This window comes from Uloborus diversus, chromosome 7 (genome assembly GCF_026930045.1).
Source record: "Uloborus diversus isolate 005 chromosome 7, Udiv.v.3.1, whole genome shotgun sequence".
Lineage (NCBI taxonomy): Eukaryota > Metazoa > Arthropoda > Arachnida > Araneae > Uloboridae > Uloborus > Uloborus diversus.
In genome coordinates this window covers 120,185,179-120,212,662 of record NC_072737.1, presented here as the reverse complement: position 1 = coordinate 120,212,662, position 27,484 = coordinate 120,185,179, and the positions used below count along the sequence as shown (strand labels likewise).

Here is a 27,484-nt window from a genome sequence, read left to right as displayed (position 1 = left end):
TCAAGAGGACAACAAGCTACAGGAAATTGTTTTCATCACCGAGATTTTTTCTCGCGCCATATACTTTTCAAATATTGAATAGGTTTTTTTAATATAAATAGAATGTTGGATCGAGATCGTCGGGTGAAACCGGACATAATCTTGTCGGGTATCCTCACACTTTTTGAGTGGAAAGAAAATCTGTATTTAAATGTTTCTATTGCATTTTTTAGAATTATATAGATTTTTTTATAATAGGGAGAGCAATTATAGTGCATTTGTTTTTTGCAGACACCCTGGAAAATGCCAAAATTTAAGGAAAGAGTGTGTGAGGGAATTGAGATGCAAATAGAATGAAACAGACTATACAATGTGTTCAAGAAAAGAAGTTTTTGCTTAGAGAAGCAGCTTATAGGTATGAGGTGCCGAGAAGTAAACTTCAGGATTGGATAAAAGCTCTTAATAGTGGACAAGAGGTTAACTTGGTACCAAAACTGGGGCGATTTGTAAACACATTCAGGGGTCTGGCCAGAGGATATTTGGGCCCGTTAACGGACCCTTCACAAAAATCCGATCAACCAAAACGGACCTTTCACAAAATCCTGATCAAACAAAACGGACCTTTCACAAAATCCCGATCAAACAAAACGGACCCTTCACAAAATTCTGATAAACAAGATCGGATCTGTCACAAATTGTTTATTGAAAGAGCAAATCTGAAAGCAAAAAAACGCATATTTCTGTGTATAAACCGAAAATTTTTGGACCTTTTTTTAAGTCAAATTTGAGGGATCAGCTTATACAAAATCGGCAAATTTTGAAAAAAAGAAAAAATCGGCACTCTTGCGATGCTCCTGCAAGCGATAAATAATTGCTACTGCCAAATAAATATAATGGTTGTTTGTTTTATCATAGCTAATTAGCAGCGGTGTTGTTGTAAACTTTTTTGAAAAGGCATTGGTAAGCACTTTTCTCCGCTCATGATTTAATAAACAATAATAATATATATCTGCGAAATGAACTTAGAACTGCAAAGGGATAGTAAGGGTGAAGAAAAAATATGATCGCTTCAGATAGGGTTACCAACTTCAAAACTATCACCACTTAGCATCTGGCGTTGAACCTTTATAATGACTTTATTAGAAAATATTCTCGTCATTTTGTCTTGTCGTCATTTTATCTTGTCGACTTGTCAATACAGTAAAACCTGTAAAGTTGACCACCCTTGTAAGTTGACCACCTGTCTATGTTGACCGCTTTTGTCAGGAATGGAATTAGTCCTATCTCATATAATGAAGGAAAACCTCTGTTACTTGACCACTTTTCTATCTTGACCACCTGTCTATCTTGACCACTAATGTACACCAAATTTGGGTTGGAGTATTGTAAAAAACTCTTCGTAAGTTGACCACTTGGTTTATTTTCTTAAACTTTCTTCAGCAAATTATTTTATTTTATTATCTATTTATTTATTTATTTATTATTATTATTATTATTTTCTTTTTGATAGCTTTCCAAGAATGTTTTTAATGCTTTGATAACGGACTAGCATTTTGCTAACTAAACAGCAGCAGCTTATGCTGCTCTATATTCTCCAAACTTGTTTTTCATTTGTTGTTCTATTGGAGATAGCTTTTTGTACTCTGTTCAATGAAAATAGGTGTCAGTAGAAAAGTTCGAAGTCTTTTCTTTCAGTTGCAATATGTTGTGGCAACACAGGAATTGTGCTACAAAGAGCAGGCCCGTATCTATACATTTTGGGCCCCCCTGCTACAAAATATGTAGGGCCCCTCCCTAGGGGCCATCAGTGCCTATTTGTAAAGTAAATAAGACTTAGTGCTATTTTTTTCTATTTTTCTTCAATTTCTAGGGCCATTAGCTCCTTTAAGGACACGGGCCCCTCACACTGCGGATACGCAGATCTGGGCCTGCTAATGAGTAAAGTTACATATTTCTGGTGCAAGGGATTAAGAGATAGGACATTTTAATTGTGCCTTTATGAACTGGGAGAGTCGAGCCTGTTGCTCTTTGTGCTATAAGTTCTTCATAAAAAGTCTTCAAAAAGAAAGTTAGTTGAACTTGAGATTAATAAAAAGTATGAAATATTAAAATTGATTTAAAATGGAGAAAGCCAGAGAAAATTAGCTGGCACATATGGAATTTCTAAAACTACAGTGTCTAATATAGTTAAAAACAAGGAAAAAGTAAAAGAAATATTTGGATAGTATTTTTAATAATTGTTTCACTTTCAATGATGTTAAACAATGAAAGTGAGTTGAACAGAAAGAGTAAGGGTGAATTACTCAAAAAATGAATACATGGTGCAAGAAATGACAAAAAAAAAATCATTACCACCCTTTATAAGTTGACCACCTGTCTAAGTTGCCCGCCAAAGTTCTGCACCGCGAGTGGTCAACTTACACAGGTTTCACTGTATTTGCATTTTTACGGTGCGATGTTTGATTGTTACTTTGGGAGAAAATTATATGGGTTTTGATTTTTCGATGCTAACAAGGATGATTAACTTTAAATAAACTCTTTTAATTACAGTTTTTTTCTTTAGATGTCTACATTTTGAAAAATGCAATCTTTTAACATCCGAAATGAGAATCATATTTTGTTCTTTTTTCAAGCTAACTTCGCTTTATTAGGATTCAAATAAATGAAAAGTCTCTTTATTTAACTCTCATTTCAAGTTTTTAAAGCAAAATTCCATTTTCTGTAATGAGTCAAAAATAAAAATGCTGAATAGATGGTTTATTTTATTTTATTTATTTATTTTTTTTTGGGGGGGGGGGTCAACTGTGTCCACAGATATTAATGATATGTTATCATAGGACTCTAAAATGCAATTTTAAAATAATTTTATCAAAAATATTTCTTTTACAAGCCGTTTTTATACTTTTGATGCCTTCACTTTGAGAATTGCGATCTCTTTGCATCCGCTATGGGAATCCGATTTTTCGAATTTTTGATGATTATTACGCTTTGTTAAGAGGTAAACAATTGAAATATCTTTTTATTTTTGTTAAAATCATGGAATTTATAAGTTTTAAACGAAATTCTGTGCTTTTTAAGAGTGTCTTGGGTCAAAAAGTTGAATGCTGAACTCTATTCTGAACAGGGTTCGCGTTTATGCGCTATAGCAAGTTTTTTATGCAAATTCGCGGGAAAGGGACCCAACTTCCGCGAAAAATCGCGGGTCCCAGGGACCCAGAAAACCCAGAAGATAAGAACCAGAAAAAAAATTGGAGAAAATGTTAAAGATTTATTTAGTAACTGCTTTTAATCCTCAGTGACCAGGAGAATCAACAGAGAGGGATCTAAATGACCCTATATCTTTATCAGCTATTCAAACACTCCCCTATTGTTGACCAGTCAATGGAATTTTAGTGATAGGACTGGAGCCTACAGTGACCTCCTGGGCATAGCTCAGGGAGAAAAATACTGCAAGTTCATAAATAGCCCGTTGTACTGTATTCTAAGAATAAGCTCTCCCTCAACTTTTATCTTGAGAAAATTCCTAAAAGCAGCAATAAAGACTAAAAGTAAGAGTGGTTACAATGCAATCTTCAGGATTAAAATAAGACAACTGTACTGTAAAAATATAGCTATTTTGCATTCATATAACCAGAATTACTTTTGAAAATCATTATTTTGCATCCCCAACAAAAGGAGGGAAGAAAAAAAATGACAAAAATTTTCCAGATCGCACTAAACACAAAGTTCTGAACTTCAAATTTTTCTTGTTAAATCGCTTATGAATAGTTGAATTATATACAAAAGCATTTAACTTTGTTCTTTTTCTTGTAATTAATCTTTTTCTGATGAGCTATTTTTTTTTTTTGGACTTGCAAAAGTCGGGTATTAATCGATCGCGCCATTTTGAAACTGGCGCGATTTTAAAAATAGCACAAAAGCCAAAACAGGTATTTTGAACGAGTCAAAATCAAGTCAAATATATTGATTTAAGATTGCAAATGAGCAATTTTCACACTCATAGGAGAAAATGTTTCGTTTTTTGCGATCGCGATTTTTGCATTGGGTTCATTCGCTTACGATTTATTTTTTAATTATTTTTTTTATTATTATGTAATTGCCAATGATAATTGTCGAGCTGTTCGTTTTTTTCACTAAGAAAAAATTTCCAGGAAAACAAAGATTAAGGGAGTGCTTTTTGCTTGATCAATCAGAGGCACTCGTTTTTTATTTTACGAAGGTAAATTTAGAGTTAATCTCATTGTGTAACTGACCAAATAGTTTCTCACGTAACTAAGTCTTGCAAGTGTATTATTTGAAAATAATTTTACAATGATAATTACATAAAATTAGAACAAAATTAACCAATTTATTTTATTTCATGCCTTTTTTCCCCCCAAGTATAAATATTTTTACATTATTAATTTATACGCTAAGATTTTCTGTTTAAAATTTAAGGGACTCATTTTTTCCACCTAAGGACCCAAATTTATTTCATTAATGGGTCCCTGGGACCCAGGTTACGGATAGTTGAGCACAAACACTGCTGAATTTTGTTTTATTTATTTATATTTTTGTTACTATTATTTTAAATACTGTACAGAAATATATCTAGTATAATTTAACATAATGCAGAATTGTAGATAAATATTGATACTTGAATGAGCGATGCCACCCCCCCCCCCCCCCCCCCCCCCCGTCAAATATCAGAAAAAAAATCCAGAATGATTTTCTCGTCATAGAAGAGGAAAACGCTCAGCTCTAAGTTTAATTGATGCAGTTTAACCATCTCTAAATTCTAAAATTTCGTTTTAACAAAAAAAAAAATTTTTTTTTTTTTTTGCGAAATTTTTTGATTTTTCACAAAATTAATTCATTTTTCACAAAATTATTTGATTTTTTCACAAAAAACGGACTTTGTGAAAAATCCTGGACAGACCCCTGACATTCTCAGAAGATTATTTGCAGCAACTGTACAATCATGTAAAGGATCTTGATAATCACCTGATGCCGTTAACTAAGCAGGAGTTTCAGAAATTGGCAGTTTGGTTTGCAGAGCACCTTAATATTTCACACGGATTTAATAAAGAGAAAAAAATAGCCGGTAAAGACTTTTATTACAGCTTTCTAAAAAAATATCCAGATGTTGCTCTCAGAACTCCAGAATCCACCAGCATTGCGAGGGCGGTTGGATTCAACAAACCTCAAGTTAGCCACTTTTATGATCATCTCGATAAATTATTAAAGGAAAAGAAATTCCCTGTATTTAGAATATACAATGATGATGAAGCTGGAGTTTCTACTGTTCACTAGAATGAAAAAGTGATTTCGACTAAAGGAAAAAACAAGTTGCCAAGTTGACTTCAGGTGAGAGGGGTAAAAACATCACGTTAATGTTTTCTATGAGTGTAACTGGTCACTTTATACCCCCTCTTTTCATTTTCCTGAAAAAAAGGATGGACAAAAATGGTCGTTTGGTGATTGGCGCTCCAGCCAAAAGTATTGCTGTTCCACATGACACTGGGTGGATGAATGCTGAGATATTTTTGACATGGTTACAACATTTCAAACACAATGTGCAGCCTTTGAAGGAGAATCCAGTTCTTTTGATTCTCGATGGTCACAGAAGCCAGCAGTCATAGAGTTCGCTCGTAATAACAACATCCATATTCTCAGCACTCCACCACACACGACACTCAAGCTATAGCCCCTCAACAGGCCATTCAAAGTGGCATTTGCTGCGGAAAGTGCGGTGTGGATGAGACGAAATCCAGGCACAAGAATCACTGACTATGACATCGCTGCTATACTTAACGTTGCTTTTGCTAAAGCAGCTAGAGTAGACATAGCGCAGAGTGGGTTTTGATGCTGAGGAATTTATCCTTTTGCTCGAGACATTTTCAATGAATTGGATTTTTTGTTATCTGCAACGACTAATAACAGGAGTCAGCCTCAAAAGGAAATTCTACATGCACGACCACTGACGCGATGTCCCAGCCATCAATAAGCCACAACCAGCAATGGTTGTCCAGCCTGGTATACCCCATAATAAACAGTGCAAGTTCTGTTTTTTCCCAGCTATTAACCAGCCAATCCTGTGCAACAGAACAATTGCTTAAATAAGTGTCTCCTCTTCCTGATGCTTCGAAGAAACAACTCACAACGAGTTCACGAAAAATTCAAAAGAACAAGATTCTCAACTCTTCTCCATCTAAAAATGCTTTGGTGGAGAAAAATACAATTGCAACTTATATAGCTACAGCGCTAGAGACTAAAAAGAAGTGTGCAACAACCACCAAAAGCATAAAAACCAAACAGAACATCCAAGAATTGTCAAGAGACCAGGGAACAGAGTGCATCATTTGTGGAGAAACATTCCAAAATAGGATACAATGCCATGAATGTAAAGGCTGGGCGCTTGAAGAATGCATAAATATTGATCCTTCGCAGCTTTACTATTTTTGTGACGTCTGCAAAGCCAAAGAACGATTTGGTCATCACTAATATGTATGTCCGGAGCTACCTGCCAAAAAAATAACTGTACAAAATTTAAGATCGTTTGTGAGAGTTGATTAGAGCAAAGATAAAGAAATTATTCGATTGATACTTGTACTAAAATACTTATTCTTTAACGTTTTGATACTAAATAAATATTTAATTATATCCATTTAAAAAATAAAATGTGTTTTGTTTATGAGTCTGTGGCTACCCGACTCTCCCCTATATATTATGTTTTGAAAGTGTTTATGTGAACTATCACTAAATGGATCACAGGGGCATTTAAATAGTCATATAGCTTTCTAACTATACTTTAAAACAAGTATTTTGCAGGAAAATTTTTTTTTAATGCTTTTAAATTAGAGATTTGAATCGAGAAAATGTTCAAAATTTTGGAGTATTTTCAATGTTTACAACGTTTTAAAAGCATGTATTTTACACAATGCTATGATTACTTTGGATTTGCCTTGAAATTAATTTGTTAACATTCGGAAAAATGAACTTTATATATGCTATTATACATTTCTGTTTTCGACATTGATTAAAAAGATCAAAACAGTTATATAAAAGCATCACAAAATATGTTTTAGTTTGCTAAACAAAAACTGTTTTTCAGCTTAAAACAAAAATAATAACCTAAACAAAAAAATTATTTTTTGTACTGATCTGATTTGAGTACTGATCTGATGATTGAGAATCTAGGAGTTCTACTGGGGAAGCAGCATTGACAGACGACATGATTTTGCACAAATATTTACTTCACTGTTGCTCCTTCACCAACCAATTGCTCGCCCGTGGCAAATACAAGGAGAGGGTCATGGGAGTCCTGACTCCCCCCCCCCCTAAATGTCAACAGTATCCATCCACCATTGTGTTCAAACACTTTATGCATAAAATGTAAATGATCACAGTATCTTTTCAATTCATTAATTATTTTTAAAAGTAAATATTTGAACTGTTACTTCGATTCATTGCTTGTGAAACTATTTGAAATGTTTCTTCCCAATTGGGTGCCTCATTTCTAGCCGATTTAATGCTTTTTACTGACCCTAAAGCAGTTTCATAAATTTTTCATACTCAAAACCGTACGTTCGTTCATGGGGGGGGGAATCATTCTTCAGCATGACCCCCGCCCCTTAAAATGGGTTTCTGTATCCGCTTCTGCTGTTGGCTCTGTGTAACATTAATCCTTACGGAGAAAAAAACTTGGTAGAATGTATTTTTGAGATCATTTTTAACTCATATGACACCAGATTGTACTCTATGAACAATAATAATTTTGCTCATTTGTGTGCACTCAGCAAAATTCGTAGTTCAAAATGCTATGGCAAAAACTGAAATAAAATAAGACTAAACGCACTTCCAGACTGATTGTTAGATTTTTGTAGGTACTTAAATCCCCCCCCCCCCTCTCTTCCTTTTTTCCCCTTTAACTTATAATTTGTTTTACAGTAACTTAAAATGACTTATGCCACTTTCATTCTCCTTTTAGGATTGGTATACTGAAAGAAAGTTAAATCATGTGGAAGGACTTATGGATTTAAAGAATCTGCTGGTTCAACCCATAACATGGAAACTGCCTCTCGCCAGTATCATTTTCACCCCAATAGCAGTTTAGTTAAGTGCACAATTTTTATGTTTATTTGTATTCTTAAATCCTATCTTAAATTCTTCTCTACATCCTGCTTGAAAATGGACTAGCTAATTTTTTATTATTATTATTTTTTTATAATTATTAATTTGATATCAATATGCTATTCTAAATGCAGAAACAGCACATTATATTACCTGTATTTTGGGAAATTCCATTATAAACATCAACAGACTTTTCCATAACAGCGTCCTTATTAGTAATACTGTATGACGGCATGGTAACCTAAAACAGGAATATTTCTTTTAATTGAAGAAGGAATAAGATGTGGAAGATTGAATAATTCTAAGAGGTGATAGAAATATATTTTCCCTAACTAGTCGCATACTAAAAATAACAAACAAATTATAGAATTAATTATTACATCAACACTTTTATCAAGTATACATTAATTATATATTTTTAAGTTTACATTACATAATTTTAATTTAAAATACAAAAACTTCAGCAAGTGCAGGATAATTAGAAGTTTTTCAATACAAACAGAAGTGTAATAGAGCTAGGAAATTAGCAGGGACAACACTATGATCAACATTCAATGCAACAACCCATATTTTATCATACGCTAAGCCACTGATAAAACATCACTTTTAAACAAGCATCTGCCCCCCCCCTCCCCTAATCACTTTGGAAAATAATGTATTTCCATAGATGTGGAAGCATTTTGATTGTTTTTAGATCTAGGGTAACGGCACCAGTAACAGACATGCTTAAGACATCGTTCTCAGGTTAACTCAATTTTCTGAGCTTTTTAATGTATTTACACTTTTTTAACAATTTTCCACTCATGCTACAACATCTCATCTACTGTTTGGCTGTTTCTGTATCATATGAACTAGTTAATTCTATTTCCATTTTTCTCTCCAGTAACAGACACTAAAAAATCTTATGATACCCAGTAACAGACAGGATGAGGGAAGGATGAACAATGGATAAAGTTCCCTTTTCCTCTTCAGAATGTGCAAAAGTTCTTTGTTTTTAGAACTAAAGCTATATTAAATTTAAATAAACATGAAACATCAGCTGACCTTGTGGAGGCAGTTCATAACATTGAAAAGAGATAAAATGGTACCACCCATTCATCGTAGTTGACTCGGGTAACTTGGGGTCTTTGGGTCAGCTTTTGCTAAGCCAATGATTGGACTTGCTCCTTCCATTTTAATTCCTGCTCTAAGGTATCTTTCACCACTGCCTTGTAAATATCAACTGGCTTACAAAATTCACTCTGATAACACTAGATGGTTGCACTGTATTCGTGGATCACAGCAACATCCTTTTTACCCACCTAAAATTCTTATTATTTAAATCCAAATTTATGACTGTCTGTTACTGGTGGCGTTACCCTAATACACATTGAGCATTCAAAAAAAAAAAGGACAGACAATTTCTAAAATGTATTCCAATGTACCGGAAAGGGTTCTGATCCTTCTTGAATCACAAATCCTTCAATTACATGAGTCAACACATGGGGTTTCACAATTGCTGTGTGAGGTTGCTTTTCCTTCACTGTCATTTCGGATAACGGCGCAACAATTCCAATATTGTCAGGTTCGACCTCTTTTCTACTTGGAATCACTTTCTCAACTGGAATGGATACTTGAACATGTGCTACTGGAGGAGATAATAAAGCTTCCTCTGTGTTTTCCATTTGGACAGCTTCATCTACCAATGGTGATACAACAGCTGAAGGAGCCACAATTGCAACATCAGGGTAAGACACGGCTTCCATGGGCTCATCACACTTAGGTGCTTCTATCTCCGCAGGTTCAACAACAGGAGCAGAGAAAGAAGTTTCTGTAGAGTAAAATTATAAAAAGTTTAATAAGTTTAATAATAATTAAAATTTTATTTCCAATAAAGCCAAATAGAATCGAAGAGATAGGCATCAAATTTAAGAAATCGTTTCAAGTCTATGCTTATTGTTAGCACAAACAAAAGTTGGAAATGAACAAAAATAAGTTAAGCATTAAACCAAAAGAAAAATCATTATTGTTATTTTTAGAAACTTTTCACTTAAACTATGGAAGTGCATTACAAACAAAGTTTCAAATTAAAACAGTCATTTCAAACTTCTAGTATAATCTTCAAAATACTAACGAATGCAACTTGTACAAAAAAAAAAAAAATTTCACAGAAAGCGGTACTGTAGACCTTCCCTAACATGACAGATATGTTCCACAACCACATGAATCTGTATTGTACGAGTCACTTAGATAATGCAAATTCATGACCAGTCACAGCTTGAAGCAATTAATTTACTAGTCATATCCAAAATAACGTAATTTAATAACAGACCTAAAAACTGCAATTTGACCCTCACTTTTTTGTAATGTATTAAAATTTATAAACACTGCATATTTTCTAATTTTATTTCATTTTTGTGCACTTGGATTCATTCGGCAATATAAATCTACGTACCCATAATGAAGTTCCCCAAAATAAACATGACATGAAATTTCGTTATTACCAACCACACTGAAATTGCTTTCAACCCTTTTTTAAAAACTTAATCAAGTAAAGCTCAATAATGATCAAAAAACAAAAGTTAAAGATCTTGCTTTCTTTTTTATGCTTTTATAAATGAGACCTGAATTTCTCATGACAAAGGTATTCAATACATCCAGCATTTTGTTTATCTTTCTTTAGTTACTGAGCAAAATATGGCTTTTGTTTTTAGTTTTAAAAAAATCAAGAAGCCCATCAACTTATTTTTATGAGTGTTTTGGAGTATTTTTGTGACTTATTTTCAAAAAAAAATTTTTTTTTTAACTAAGTTTTTAATTTCACTACATTTTATATCATTTGATAGATTGCTTAGCTCTGAAAAATGTTACATGCTTGTTTTAGGTTCTTAATTAAATTCTACATCTACAGCAAACAACTTTTTTAAAAGAAAAATATTTAGAAATTAAAAGCATGTAGTTGTTCATTAATGTTCAAATTGCCATCCATAAATATCATTATTGTAAATGAAAAGTCAAGATGTTCTTCCTTCCTCCTCCATTGTTTAAGACGTATCTGAGTTTCAAAACTCAGAACTTCGAATATAAAAATACAAAGAACAATACCTAAAATCTTATTGTATGTAGCAGCTAGTTTTGGTTCACTTGTAGGTTTGGTCTGGTTAGCTGCATCAGCTTTTTGGCTTGGGGGAGGCTGAGTTTGAGTTTGTGTTGTTGCAGTCTGTAACTGAGTAGAAGCATTGGATGTACAGGATGAGGATGTAGAGCGGTAATGGACAACTCGGGATCTTTGCTTGCTCTAAAAACAATCAAACATGTAATATATTTAACACATAATATTTTTTAATATAATACCACACACACTAAAAAATAATAAACATTGGAAGGACAACGATAACCTAAATAATAGGTGTGAATAAAGTTTCCTTAATGAGAATATTACCAGGGTAGTACACAATGGTCTAAAATGCAAATATTAGACTCAAAAATAATGTTTCGCCATGCTGCATTGTACTCTCATAAATATTTTGATTGTATTTTTTCAACCAGTGGTATCAAGTCTCTAATTTTGGGTTGCTCAGAAAGACTACATTTCTCAACTTGCCCCTCTGCTAGTGATTAGAAGTGTTTAATATCTTTTCATGTCAGAAGAATTCCTCAGATTTTATCCAGTAAAACAGAGAAATCTTAGGCTTTTAAGATTCCTTCTTAAATTGCTTTTTAACTTTCTATTACATACCATGATTCTGAGCTCACATCAAACTTCATCATATTTCCCTATAGGACACCAAGCAGCTTGGGAACTAAACATTGGGGGTTCCACATTTGGCTGATCACCTTTTAAAAAGGGGGAAGTTATGCATATATATATATATATATACATATATATATATATATATATATATATATATATATATATATATATATATATATATATATATATATATATGTATATATATACTGGGTTGCTCCAGGTTGCATCCATCCATGCTTCAGTTGCTATATGTATGACAGAAGCTACCACTGAGGGTCATCAGCAGCTTAATTCTATACCACAACAACATAGCTGTTTAAAATGGATTTACAACCAGATAAAAATCAGCGTTCTTTTAAGCACTAATGAAAAAAATTCATTGAAATGTCACGTTTGTAAACTCAATTGAATGCACACATAATCTCAGTTGCTGAAACAGCACGATGCTGTAACAGACGTCATAGATCCCTGAGAATGGCTGCAGACTATTTCTCAGTTGGAGGCAGAAATTTTTTTAAAAATTTGAGAAAAAATAAATCTTAAATTTCAGAGAACAAATATTTGTACTGTATTTCCTGAGTTTTAGGATTATAATCCCCAGATAGCATGTACTTATAATTTTTCAGTTTAGCATCTTATTTTTATTCATTTTACAATTAATCCAATACTGGTTAATCTCGCAGACTATTTTTACGTTTTTCAACACGTGTTGCCGACTACTGTAAAAAATTCTGCTTTCATACACATAATGCACCATAATAATGAGCAAATGATAACCACACAAAACAAAAGAAAACTTTTTAAATAATTATGCAGCTTACTTGTGACTTTGTTACTGGTGAACCAACAGAGGTTGATGTAGAGCCAATTGTTTGAGTTGCTACAGAACTTCCTGGACGTAAGGGCTGAAAGCATAGATCTATGGTTAATAAAAAATAATAAAGTAAACAATTATAATAAAGGTGTGGATTAAAGAAGTTAATGTATTCAAAAATTATATTCATTAAAATTTATAAAGGAAATAGATTTTTCCAAAATTAAAAAGCTTTCCACAAAAATTTAAAAAATAATAAAAGAAATGAAAAAGAAAACAAGATCAAAAAAATAAATGACATTTTTGAGCTACCTATAGTAGATAAGAAATTAAATGAATAGAATTCTAATGGTGCTGATCACTACAAGTATCTTTATATTTTGCTATTTCAAAGTTTTTGCACTTCTTCAAAAGTTACGAGAACATGTTTCATTTAGTCAAGGCTGAAAAACTTACATCAGCAGTGAATTCTCTATAATCTCCTAAGGCCAAATCATAACTTCTTTACATTTGTCAATGTAGAAAAGAAGAGGAAAAAAAATTAGCGACTTTACACTGAAGAGTGTAAAAGATAATAAAATAACTTTAAAATTTACAAATTTGTAATTAAAAAAATATTTTAAAGTTGTTTTATTATTCTTTAATGAACACCTAAAAATCAAACTTTCATAAAAATGGTTTACAATTGTAAAAATTTGCTAACTTGGCAAACTAAAAGATATATTTCAGGATGAAACTGGAACTTCTTTTCATATTTTTAAGGAAAATCTCTTTTGTGACTAAAAGAGGCTAAAAGTAAATACTTCAAATGTACTTAATGCAATGTTTTCTCTACTGTAATAGTGAAAAAAAATCTGGGAGAAGAAATCACACAGTGAAAATGATTCCTGCAAACAATACATTGAAATACATAAGAAATGACAAACAATATTTTTTAAAAAAATGGGAGAATTGATAATCTTTCTTAAATGTAAATTGCAGGACAAGAATCTATGGAGTTCCCGACAAAAAGGGTATGATCAAGACATATCACAAAAAAAAGAAGAGAAAAAGAAAGGAAAGAGAAAAAAAAATTAATTTGAATTTTGACATCTTGAATTCAAATTATGTTTTTCGCAATCACGAGTGTGTGTATGTAGGCGTGTGTGTTTGTGTGTACAGGTTATGTGTATGTGTGTGCATGAATGTGTGTGTGGGGGGGGTATGTGTATGTGTGTGTAGGCATATGTGTTTGTGTCTGTGTGCATGCATGAATGTGTGGGTAGTTGTGTGTGTATGTGTGGGTATCTGTATGTATGCATGTGTGTAAGTGTTTGTATGTGTGTATGTGTTTGTGTGTGTATGTGTGTATGTGTTTGTGTGTGTGTGTGTAGTTGTGTATGTATGCGCGTGTGTGTAGGACATGAATGCAACCTGGAGACGGCTTTCGCTATAGGAGCAGCATCGTGAGGAGTCAGCCGGTCCACGGTGATGGTGCGGAGGGTGGCGGTGGGAAAAATCAGCGTAACGCCAAAAACCGTCAAATGAGAACAATAAGCAATCGTGATTGCTCAACAACTAGCAATATTGCAAACAAAATATGTTAACAACAAAATATCGCAAAAATACTTAAAATAAGAGTTGAGGTAATATTCAATGTATTATTTTATATTTCTTTAAAGAGTTCAATGTTATTAGATTTTTGAGATATAAAGCTAACTGTTTTTCAGAGCAGCAATAAAAGGCTGACATCATGAAACAAACTTTCAGGATAGTGTAAGTTAAATTTCATACTTAATTTTACACAAAGTTTTCCTAAGAGACAACCTATGTCCAGAATATCAAACAAAAACAATTCTTTAGAATTTCATTTTTTAAAACAAAATTAGGAATAGAATGTGTATGCAGCATTGAAAATGTATAAGATAAAGTTAATACACAATTGGGCTATTTTCTTACAAGTACCATGAAGCAACTTGGAATCCATATCTATATTTACGATGCATCACAATTAAAATAAATTAACAGTCCGAAGAAATGAATGTAGGAGTAACCATTTGCATTTGCAATTCCAAAGAAATTTTTAATGCTCATAAAACCACTTTTTTTTTAAAACAAGAATTACAAAATCTTTTTTAATCAACAAGTAGCTATAAAGGAACACAAAAGACAAATACAAACTAAAAAGTTCTTTGTTTAAAAAGTAGAAAACATTAGTTATGTCAGTGTGACTATATCAAAAAAAAAAAGTCCACTGTTGGTGAGATTAAAATTATTGCAGGTACTTACAGTCAACTCTCGATAACTCAAACACCAATAACTTGAGCGCTTTAGCGGGTCTCTTGGGACTTCCAAGCAGGGGCGGCAAATCGGGAAGTCAAGAGGGGGCAGTCGCTCCTCCAAATTTTTTGAGAGGAATGATAAAAAATGAGCAAATTCAATTTATGCAAATTGCAAATCAGTGTTCATGAAAAAATAATCTTGCTGGTTCCCCGCAATGGTTGATGAAACTCGACACATTTCCAGACATGAGCAAGTGTTTCCTGTTTTTTGAATGATTAATTAGAAATTCACCAAGCCTTTACTGGCCTTTTCAGGACAGAAAAAACAGATGAAGAATCACGATAAATTTTAACTGAGGACATAATTTCTTCACATAGGCTAAATATTTCATTCTTGTGTGCTCTGTAACGATGGTTATGCGAGGCCCGTGCAGTGGTGTAGCTGCATGATTATCACAAGAAAATATCTTGGTATTTTACGTTCATTGTTACGGTCATATTTTAAGTGTGTCTATTTAATGAGTGTTCATCACTTTCTTCGGCTAGAAATACATTTCAACTACTCAATGCACAGTATGCTTTCATAGATACTTCTAAAAATATATACTATTTTTAAAAAATATATTTCGAATCAACAGCTATATTTTCTGGGGACACTTTAACTGTGCCATCTCAAAGTGACACAAGAGGGTCTTCAAGAGACAACACAAGGTGATCTTTTAAACCATAAAAACCCTTCTCGATAATTTCAAAGTGGTGATTTTGGAAAACGACTTTTTCAATAGATAAAAAGCTAATGTCCTTTAACATGTTTTCGCTTGAATTTTTAATCACTTTGTTTGTATTGAGGAGAGTTTTTGAACAATGCTTTCTTCAACCAGCTAACCTTATTTTTTGGACTGTTCAAGCTTTAGTTCAAGCTACAATTGAAACTATTAAAAAATTTCGCGTAGGTGTGTGTTTCAACCAAGAGTGGATCTTTTCAACAAAAATAAAATCTTACTCCAAGACAATTTTAAAAAGGCGCAAAGAATATTCAAATGAATTTAGAAGAGGTGACCAAAATGCACATGGTGATGCAAAGTCATACATTGATTTAACATATTGTAAAAAAAGAATAGATTCAGTTTCTAATAAAATTAACACAAGATTTGATGATAAATATTTTCCTGTATTGTTATCTCTATACTCCAGTACTGTTGGCTCTATATTATCTAGAATGGATATTATAAACAAAAAATAAAATGTTTCAATTATGAGTAAAATTTATAGCATGAAGCAAGAAGAATTGTTTAGAGACTAGACTATTCAATGGTGAAAAAATAAAGACCATCACAATTTTTAAAGTTACCAGGGTGATTTTGAAGCACAAGATGTGAAAGGTGAGTTTTCATAGGTAACTTTGTTACTTCAATTATTTTTCAACTATTCCGATCAGTTCATCTAGAAGAGAAAATTCATTTTCGTGTCTCAGGATGTTAGAGAATTAATTTCAAAGCTTAATGAGGGAAAAAAAACTTACTGAAAAAAAAGCATGACATTGGGCATTGCTGGATTAGGAACAAGTATTCTGTATTTTAAAAATAAAGCATTACAATTTTATTAAAAGATGAAAACTGTAGTATCAAGATACTTTGCATGATAACATTGTATTATAAAATCAATTACATATTTTGTCATAAAAATTTAAATTGTTTTTTAACAATAATTTTATTAAACCCACATCATGATTACTTGCTGTTAGCCAATTTGTTTTTTGTTCCATACTGAGGTATAATTGTTATTTAGTAATCTCGACCCCCCAAATGAAATGCTGAAATGTCGCCCCTGCTTCCAAGTTATCAAGAGTTGACTGTATATTAATTTGGTCCCACATTATAAAATTCACTTTGACATTGAAGATAAAAAAAATTCTTACAGTTTTCACTTTAGTAGTTTGAACTGCAGGTGTAATAGGAATTGGATGAGAAACTTGAGTTTGTTGCTGTACTTGTTGCTGCTGTTGTTGTTGGGATGGTGGTTGAGCTTGCTGCTGAACTTGTACTTGTTGTTGCTGCTGTACCAATGCTTGCTGCTGTTGTTGTTGTTGTTGCTGCTGCTGTTGCTGCTGAAGTTGGGACTGTGATTGTGTTTGCTGCTGTATTGTTTGTATTTGTGCTGTTTGTTGAGGTTGTGCTTGCTGAATGGGCTGCTGCTGAGGTTGTTGTTGTTGCTGCTGCATAGGTGGAGCAGTTGCAACGGGAACTGCATGAATAGTTGCCTGTGGTGGAGGAGATTGAATAAACATATCTGATTGTTGACTGCGGATGAAAATAGGATTCTGTCCAAATAAAGCAGGGGAATGCAGAGAACCAGGTGTTGCCCAAGTAATGCCTTGAGGTAGTGAAGCACCAAGTGCATGTAGAGAGCCTAGAATGAAATTAAAAGTGAAGTCACAGAATAGCTTGGTATTAAAACAAATGGAATCGTTATTTAGCTTTTAAAGTATTAATGTAAAAATATTTCACAATGAATTTTTGGGAGAAAATTTGAGTGAAAATGGGAAGATGAATCCTCCCCAGCAATGGGGAGGTTCGACACATTTGTAAACATTCAGAACAAATTGGCTGGTGTTAAAGTTCATTTGTGTGTTTTTCCCTTTAACAACCTTTTTGTACGCAAGAGGGCAGCACCAGCTTATATAGCATAATTTTTCTTATGTAATCAAGAATAGAAATCTAAGATGATGCAAAAAAGAGGGTGTGGAAAGCTGTCAGTATAAAATTCAAGAGATCCGATTGGATTAAAGGAGGTCGCGTTCCCTCGCCATTTTCGTGGCAGCAGCTTTGATTTATTTTTGGAGTTGACTGTTGTACTTGCTAGGATGAAGATGTTGTTCTTCAAGCCTCGTCGTCAATTTTTTTGCAAAAGTTGCTATAAAGTAGGAAAGAAAAAAAAAGAAATCTTTTACCATTGGGAAAGAATCCCATGGAAATAATGAATGTAAATAGTTTTTACCCTCATTAAAATATCATCATATTATTCAAGTAAAAATTTTCATAGTCAAGAAAGATGGAAATAGCCAAATCTTCATCCAAAATAAGCTTATTCCCGTGCTGAAGGAAGAAAAGGACTAATGAAGAAAAACTCGCATTTATCGTCTAGCCTTGGAGAATCCTGAGTTCCTGAATCTGCTTCCCATCTTCATGAAACTGATTCAACGACCATCATGTAAAAAGCAGAGAATCCTGAGTTCCTAAATCTGCTGACCTTTTAATCACGAATATACATAGTGAATAAAGTACGCGTCCAACTCTGCAGTAAATTGTGATTCTGCAAAACAGTGTTAATGACTGACTACTTCAAAGCGGCTATGTGAAATCAAACGAAATGGCTACATCACTGGTGAAAAAGAAATTTAGTGAAGTGAATAAACGTTAGGATCGTCGCATCCTAACGTCGCGAGTATTTTTTTTCTAAATTTGCATTGAAGTCAAAGATATGCATATGATATAGAATAAGTTTTTACTTTTAAATTTTTCATAAATATGTGAAGAAAATTGTTGTCTATAAGTATTCCAACTACATTAAATTAAATAAATGAATTAAAAAATGGTAAGTTGTTCGCTCAAGATCTTTCAGAACATTAACTTAATATTATTTAATAGAATTTAAATCCCATTTTTTTTTAATGATTGATAATGCATTATACTCCACTATACAATCATTTCATATGTTCATCGGCCAAAGTACAGATTATCTAAATTTTGCAATTATCTATGAATTTTTAACACCACATAAACCATCTCTATTTATCTTACATCCACCACCACCCCATAAAATATTTATCATGTACCCCATAATTATTCATCACTAGGTTTTTTTCAAATAATTGTTTTTGTGCTACCAATTAGTGATGTGCCGGATCATCAAAAAAGTAGATTCGCGGATCCGGATCATTAGTGTCAAGATCCGCGGATACGGATACGGATCTCAATTTATTTTTTTTTTCTTTTACCCAATTCAATTTTTCAAGTGTTTAATTTGTTACGGAAGGTATTTCCGTCAGAATAATAACACTGCTTCTTCAAAAAATGTCATTTACGGCGAAAGTATAATCAAGACTATGATTTTTTACTCTTAAAAGAAATCTCCGTTAAAATTGAGGGAGAGTTGGAGGGAACAAGTCAACGCTGCATTAATGCTTAAATGGAATGTGATAAATTATTTTTAGCTTTCTCGGTACATGTAGGTTACAGGAGCAAGAGTACAAAGCTGCTACTGGACAGGCTAGAACAGGCTTCGCATTTTATTTCAGCATGAATGCAGCGCTGACCCATTCCACCCAACTTACTCCGACCGACAGAATAACAGAGCCGGGAACACCTTTACAAACAGTAAATAGAGAATTTAGTCTCACTTTTTTTGAAGAATGCGGAGAAAAACCACAATGAAGAAAAACAGAAACCCCAAATCAATAACAGAAACTAATATCAAACTAAAAATTAAAATATAAAAAAAAACATGTCCTAGAGGGCCGACCTGATATTGAGATGGATTTCGCGGGTCAGATTACTCATTGTTAATAAATATGAACTGACAGCGGATAGAAATTTTAAATCATTGAGCTTTTCTTCTTATCCGACAATGAAATAACTATCGATCACCCGTATAAAGGCTTTGCATTGCATTTAAAATTTCCTTAACACAATTATAGCTTTTACTGTATATAAGATGGAGGATTCAGAATCAAAAAACTAAGTTGGAATGGAGGGCATGGTTTAAGGAGTAGAATTCGAATGAGTACTAACTATTGGGATTTTAGTAGAAACGGAAATAGGGTGGCTAGTAAGAGAAAAGATTTTAACAGTTGGGATTCAAATAATCGCGCAGCATTAAATAAAGGTAAGATGGGCATACTTAAGGTTTTTTATACAAATGCTCGTAGCATTAGGAACAAGATGGAAGAATTGAAAAGCATAACAATAGATGAAAGGTTGGATATTATTGGAGCTACCGAGACATGGGCTACCGAAAGTGATGATGATTTATTATCTATTGCTGGGTACAATTTGTTTAGACAAGATAGAGTAGGTAAAAGAGGTGGTGGGGTTTTATTTTATGTCAGAGACACTTTAACTTGCAATGAATTGGTAATTAATGATAAACCTAATGAGATTGATATGGTTTGGCTGGAGTTGATGAGCAACAAAGGCAATAAACTACGTTTAGGGAACATTTATAGGCCACCCAAATTAAGCCAGGGTCAGGATGAACAGTTGTTTAGTATTATTAGTGACATTTCAAGCAAGGGGTCAGTCATTATAATGGGAGATTGTAATTTTCCAGGAATTGATTGGAATAATTTTTACCATAGTAATAGCAGAGAAGAGGAATTTTTGAAAGTAATTGGTGACTGTTTTTTAGATCAAATTGTAACTCAGGGTACTCGACAGGACGTGATTTTGGATCTACTTTTCAGTGATATGGAAGGTTCTGTTCAGGGGTTATGTGTAGGGGAACACATTGGAGACAGTGACCACAACAGTATTAGGTTTGGGATTAAATTTGATACGCAAAAGGTAGAGAATTTTAGGTTTGTGCCCAATTTCAGAAATACTGATTTTTTGGCACTTAGGCAGAGTTTGAAAGCAGTTTTTTCTTCTGGATTGGCAATAGCGATGTGAATCTTGAGTGGGCAGAGTTTAAAGAAAAGCTAGCGAAAACGGTTGGGGATCATGTTTCTTTTAGGAGAAAGGGTGTCAACACTAAAATTTGGCCAATGTGGTTCTCCAGGGAAACTAAAGACGCTCTAAATTACAAGCAAGCTGCTTTTCATAGGTTTAGAGAAACTGGTCACAGTGCAGATAGGCTCCAATATTGTAAGGGAAGGCGTAAATTTAAGTATTTGGTACGGATTCAGAAAAGAGAGTTGGAGCAAAGACTGGCAGATAACATAAACAGGAATCCCAAGAGGTTTTTAGCATACGCTAATTCGGGGAAAGTTTGAAATAGTCATATTGGGCCACTGGTTGATGAGCACGGAATTTTAATTCAGGATGATAGTGATATTGCTAATGTTTTTATAACTTTTTTTCCAGTGTTTTTAACGATAACTGTATCTCAACAATTGACACCAACAAGAAACAAGCTATAGTACAGCTTGAGGACTTTGTATTTTCCAGGGATGACGTTTTACTTCATTTGAAAAAAATTAAAGAGACTAAGGCTCCGGGACCTGATAATATTTATCCAAAAATTTTAGTTGAATGTGCGGAGGAATTAGCAGATGTAATCGTAAATATTTTCCATGCTTCTTATAACTCGGGGACAGTGCCAGAGGACTGGAAGCTGGCTAACATTACACCGCTCTTCAAGAAAGGGTCTAAAGGGAGTGCGGGAAATTATAGACCTGTGAGACTAACTTCGGTGGTCTGCAAAATTTTTGAAACATTGATAAAAATTAAGATAGTAAATTTTCTAGAGACTAATAATCTATTGACTAGTTTTCAGTACGGTTTCAGGGAAGGTAAAAATCTTGTGCAACTAATTTATTACATTTCTATGACAAAGTTACCATGGCTTTGGACAATAAGAAGCCTGTAGATGTTGTTTACATTGATTTTCAAAAAGCTTTCGATAAGGTACCGCATGTTGCTCTACTTAGCAAATTAGCTGATATAGGAATAGGAGGGAAAACTTTCATTAGGGTAAAAAACTGGCTGACCGGAAGGAAACAAAGGGTAGTTGTAAGGGGAAATTATTCTAATTGGAGTGAGGTTTTTAAGTGGGGTTCCTCAAGGATCAGTGTTAGGGCCTGTTTTGTTCATTGTTTTTATGAACGATATTCACAAAAATATTTCTGGGAACATGAATTGTTTTGCTGATGATATCAAAGTTATGGGGACTGTAGAAAATGAATAACAAGCAAAACAGCTGCAAGAGGATCTAGATCATATTAGGGAGTGGGCTGATAAATGGGGTATGGCTGTTAATGTTGGGAAATGTCAAGTGCTACATTTAGGGCATGGAAATAAGTGTACAAGTTATTATTTGCAAGGTTCAGTCATTAGTCAGGCAGACAAAGTTACTGATCTGGGGATCTTAATAAGTCAGGATTTAAAGTTTAGCCAACAATGCAGCATTGCTAATAACAAGGCCAATAAGATGCTTGGGTTTATCAATAGATCTATTTCAAACAAATCTAAAGAAGTTCTGCCCTTATATAGAAGTTTGGTAAGACCTCATTTGGAGTATGCTGTTCAGTTTTGGTCTCCTTATCTTAAGAAAGACATTAATGTATTGGAAAGGGTTCAAAGGCGAGCTACAAGGCTAATAAATGGACTTTCTCATTTAGACTATGATTCCAGGCTTAGAAGGCTAAAAATGTACAGTCTTGAGCAAAGAAGAGACCGAGGGGATATTATTCAGTTGTTTAAATTTATTAAAATGAAAGATGTTACGGGGCTGAAGTTAAGCACTGAAAACAGGACAAGGGGTCATTGTTTTAAGCTATTTAAACCTCAGGCTAACATGGATGTTAGGAAAAATTATTATTTTAGCAGGGTAGTGGAACCTTGGAACAGTTTACTGGAAGAGGTGGTAATGAGCAAGGGAGTAGATAGTTTTAAGAGGGCCATTGATCTTCACTGGGGATTGTAAATTGACTAGGACCAGTCTAGCTGGGCCCAGAGCCTGTTGCTGGTCGTCACTTTTGTGTATAACTTGGAAGTTCCAAACAAATACAGTTGGATCTCTGTTTAACGACGCTTTATTTAACGACTTTCTCTATTTAAACACGAGTTTTCACGGATGCTCCATTGTAGTTTTAAAAGCATTCTATTTAAGGACGCATTCTACTTAAGCACGATTTTTTTTGGTCCCTTGTTAAATAGAGAGTGCACTGTATCAAACGCAGAAAACTTAATTCTTTCAATTTGGGGCCAATATTTTTAACGTACCAGTAAGTTTTTACTACCATAATTCCGAAATACGTTAAGTCGGTTTTTATTAATATTTCCAGTAAGTCAAGTTCTGCAAAAATGAGACCAAGCTAAGAACACTTTCGATCAAGTTACCTTTTGAACGAAAAAAGAACTATCAGAATCGGTTGATCTGTTTAGGAGCTACAATGCCACAAATAGACACACAGATACAAGTTTAAAACTTATTACCCGTTTGTTTTTGGAACTGGGGGTACAAATTGGCTTCTAAAAATGATACCTTATTATTTAAATAGGGAATAAAACCTAATTTAAACGGAATTTAAGTGTCTTTAATTAATATATTTAAGAATTTTTAAAATAGAAAAGATCCGTTTAAGATCCATCAAAAAAGAAGAGGATACTGATACGGATACAGATCTTTATTTTCCCTCGGATATCCGGAACATCACTACTACCAATGCATTTTTAACACATAAATAAAAGGTGATTTTATGAGACAACATGACAAAACTATTTAAAAAAAAATATATTGTTGGGTGAAAAAAAGTTATTTTTAAAAAACATATCATTACTCTTTTACCTCCCTAACATATTCATTTTTTTTTTTTTCGAATCGCCATCATTTTTCTCAACTATTAAGTTAGTACCTTTATACTGTGACATAATCCAAATTATTTCAACTATTAAAAGTAACAATGAAAGCTCCCAAAGTTAAGACTTGGATTTAGTTGCATATGTTAATAAATTTAACTGTAATCTTATAGAAAAAAATGTGCGTGATATCAATAGAATTACTGTTACCGTCGCGTCACAACCAGGGGCGGTTCGCACCTTGGTGACACCAAGTGAAATTGCAAGTTTTTGAAACATATACAGCTAACATGCATTTTTAATACTACAAATTTGAAAACATTCCAGAAGGGGGGGGGGAACCCCAGACCCAATTACCTGCACTTCACATCATGGAGTGAATATTATAAGTTCATATTGTCAAAACTTAGACCTAGTAGTGACTTCCTCTTGAACCAAACTGAAACCCATTATTTTTCCCTATGTTTGAGAAATGTTTGAAATAATTAAGGGGCCATCAATTTCATGCACCCCCTTACTTTTCAGACCTTGCTACAGCTCTGTATATATGCGTCTACGGCAAGTTTTATAAAAAAACGTTCTTAGTTTTTACTTGTCTTTTGTACACTGACTCACTTAAAGGTTTTACACAAATGTAGTTGTTTCTGATAAATGTATGGATTTCATGTTTTCATAAAACACGAATTTTTTTTTTTTTTTTTGCGTTTGTGGGTGGGGGCAAGGCGACGCCATAAATTTCCGTCCCGGGTGTCACCCATGCGAGGTATCCCACTACTATTACTATCAGCTTTTTCTGAATAAATGTGATGTCATGACTGACAATGCTTATTTCATCTAAATGTATTTGCACTCATAAACATCTATGCTCAGTAGTGAAAAATAGGTATCTCTGCATATACTGCCAAAAAGAAACGTATTGAATAAGAAGGCAAGAATGAACACGATATACGTTTTAAGAAAATGAGAAGTAAAGGCACAAAACTGACCTAGAATCTGGGCTTGACTAGCAATCATAGTAGGAGCCTGTGTTGTGATAATGTGAGGAGCTGATGGAATTTGTTTTAACTGACTGGTAGCAATCATCTGTCCAGCACATGATACACTTGGAGATGGTAAGATTGGGGATTTTGGATGAAGGGTGGCTGGCTGTGAAATGAGCTAAAAAGAAAAGAAAAATAGACATAGGACATATTGTTTCTAAATTTACATTCGACTATAACTGAAAGCTAATTTTCCAGCAAAAAAGAAAAACATAAACACAAAAATGTCTAAAGTAATTGTTTCATTAACTACGACCGAGGGACCCCAATTACATTTTGTTATAATGGTCAATCACAGATCCAGAAATTGTTCAAGGGGCTGATTTTTATTACTTACCCCTTATTACATAACCTTAGCTGCACAACTTCACACAAATGTCACATACATACTTGTATGTGTGTGAGTGAGTGCACAAAGGTGTTTAAATATAATCCTGAACTTCCTATCTCCTTGATGAAGAAGGCATACAGCCATGGGGCACTCACAGTGTGTGTGTGTAAGAAAAAATGGGTGTTTAAATATAAAACCCCGAATCTCCCATTTCCCTAGCATTAGGGCCATTTCCATGGACACTTTCGACCCCAGAAAAAACCTGCTTTTCACCGCATTCTGGTTATTTTCAGGGCATATGTGGTATTTTTTTCTTCCTGCTTCCTCCTGGAGTGAAAGCGGAGTTTTTACCCAAAATGCATTACGCAAAACAAGTTCATCTACTTGCTGGGTATAGCTGCTAAGGATGCTAGGTAAAAATCGCTTTCTCTGGTACAATAGGAAACCTCTTTTTACATGGAAACGGGGAATTTTTCCAACTGTTTTTTGTGGAGTCAGAGCGGGGATTTACGGTGTTGAAGAGTGTGTTGTGAATGCGGCTACTGCTCAAGATCATCTAAAACTGAAGTTTTGGAGCTCGTTCCATACCCCATCCTTCTCTATAAGTCAACGCAGATACCATGGGCGGCCATACCCAAAATTTTAAGGGGGAGCTCAGATATTTTCTCCATGGTTTATCAGGATGTTTTCCTCATAGAAACCGATTTCAGTACAGATTAGAGTTATTAAAGTTTGACATTTTTAATAAATTATTCATTAATGGCTGGAGAAAAAATGGTTTCATATTTTTGCAAGGAAAAAAGTACTGAAAGCAAGGATGTTCTAATTCCTAGGGGGGCCTTGAGAACCCCCCTTGCCCCCCCCCCCCCAATATGGGTACCCTTGACCTAACATTCATAAAAATCAATTAGAAAAACAGAAAAAACACAGATAGGACCAAAATAGTGAAACTACAATAGACCCTTGTTTTATGCGGGTTTATTTTGTTCAGTTTTGATTACACATAGTTTAAGATTTGACACCTTTATTTTATTTTACGCGGATGAGTTTCGGTTTTACGCGGATGTGGCAATGCAAACAGAAAAAATTATCCCAATTTCAAAATCCAAACTCCTAAAGATTGCAGATTACTCATAATAGATTGAGAGCACAATCGAGCTTGGGCCACTGGAAACATTTTATGCGATTGGTTCCGGAGCTCTTTCCAGAAGTAAAGTTATTAAACTGACACAGTTCAGAGCTCACTGGAAGAAGAGCTTTTAAAAGTGACAAAGAATTTAAAAAAAACCAAGGAGGATACCGACATTGATGACACACAATCAAAAATGTTCACATTGAAAAATTTGAGCCATTCCCAGACAATAGAAATGATCTTTCTGATTTGTTAGTGAAGAAAGATTCTATCATGGAAATGACGTAAGTGAGCATGGATGCGTGAATACTCTGCAAAGAACTACAAAGAAAAATTCTTAATGACTGCCAAAAGACCAGCTTATTTTTATAAACAGAACACGAAATTAATTACAATTAGTCATCACTAAGTGAAGTATTTTTTGTAACTATGAAACCTACTCCTATTTTAACACTAATATTAGGTCTCCATTTACGTGGTTTTGATTTACGCAACATTTCCGTGGAACGTAACCCCCGCATAACTACTGTAAATTCAACATTTTAAAAAAATTGTGATACTTACATATGATTTTGCTTTCTGTCCATCAGTTATTGCTTTTGCCTGATGAGGAATGACTGACTGAGGGCTGGACAGTACTCCAAGTTGTCCTATAACAACAGTCTGATTTGATGTGGTTGCAGGTATAAAGCCAGACTGTCCTTGAATGACGGCAGTAGATTTAGAAGTAGCAGCCAGCATTTGACTCTGGACACATGCTTTTGCACTAGCAGCCATTTGACTACCAGCAGGAATCAAACTTTGAGCACCGAAACTTCCAACCTGAAGGAGCAATTAACATATATAAGCAGAAAATGAAAAATTATCAATTTTAAAACAGATTAAAAAAAAAAAAACTGTTTGGATGTTTTAGGTGTACCTGAAAGATAGATGGTTCACATACATGTCAAGTTCCAAAGAACGTTTTAGCTGCACAAGGTTGCTTGACAGACAAAAATGGTTTGAATTACTGCACTGTAGTTGAAAGGTGAACATGAAATACAGTCAACTCCCGCTACAACGTGATCGGACTTACGCGAAATGGCTATAATGCGAGTTTTTCAGGAGTGAGGAATTTTAGAGCTAAAGCGAATTTCTCGCTGTCAATACAAAAATATTTGGAATAGAATCGTGATGGTTAATTTCGGTGTTGTTATTGAATGTACTTTCATCCTTTTAGCATCACTGACTGCCAAGTTTCCACACACCGCACTATAAACATAGCATTGTTAGTGTGTATTCATCACCCCTCCTCATTTTTCATTTATTTATTCTAAATATGAAACGTGATGAAATATTGTGGCACCTAGGCACGCTGTTTCATCTAAAGTTTGAAGATGGAAACAAAAAGCAAAAGTTTGCGACAATTTAAAAAAGGTAAAGATTCTTGATACACTTAAACAACTAGAAAGTGGGTCGAGCACGCCATTAGGTATGAGTAAATTTTTAATACATACAATTAAAAGTCAAGAGAAGGCAATCCGTATAAATCCAGACCATAGTTTTAATATGAAGCTCTCAGAGTAG

General features: G+C 33.9%; 1 protein-coding gene across 1 annotated transcript in view; it reads right to left on the bottom strand.

The window, feature by feature from the left end:
- Nucleotides 1–27,484, bottom strand: part of LOC129226858 (polyhomeotic-like protein 2) — a 61,040-nt gene that overhangs the window by 19,815 nt on the left and 13,741 nt on the right. The window contains exons 4-10 of the mRNA XM_054861487.1: nucleotides 26,483–26,740; nucleotides 24,402–24,573; nucleotides 16,818–17,308; nucleotides 12,646–12,729; nucleotides 11,176–11,368; nucleotides 9,516–9,901; nucleotides 8,245–8,332 (exon numbers count right to left, since the gene is read on the bottom strand). Coding sequence (XP_054717462.1) covers nucleotides 8,245–8,332; nucleotides 9,516–9,901; nucleotides 11,176–11,368; nucleotides 12,646–12,729; nucleotides 16,818–17,308; nucleotides 24,402–24,573; nucleotides 26,483–26,740 — 1,672 coding nt within the window. The remainder of the gene's footprint in view (nucleotides 1–8,244; nucleotides 8,333–9,515; nucleotides 9,902–11,175; nucleotides 11,369–12,645; nucleotides 12,730–16,817; nucleotides 17,309–24,401; nucleotides 24,574–26,482; nucleotides 26,741–27,484) is intronic.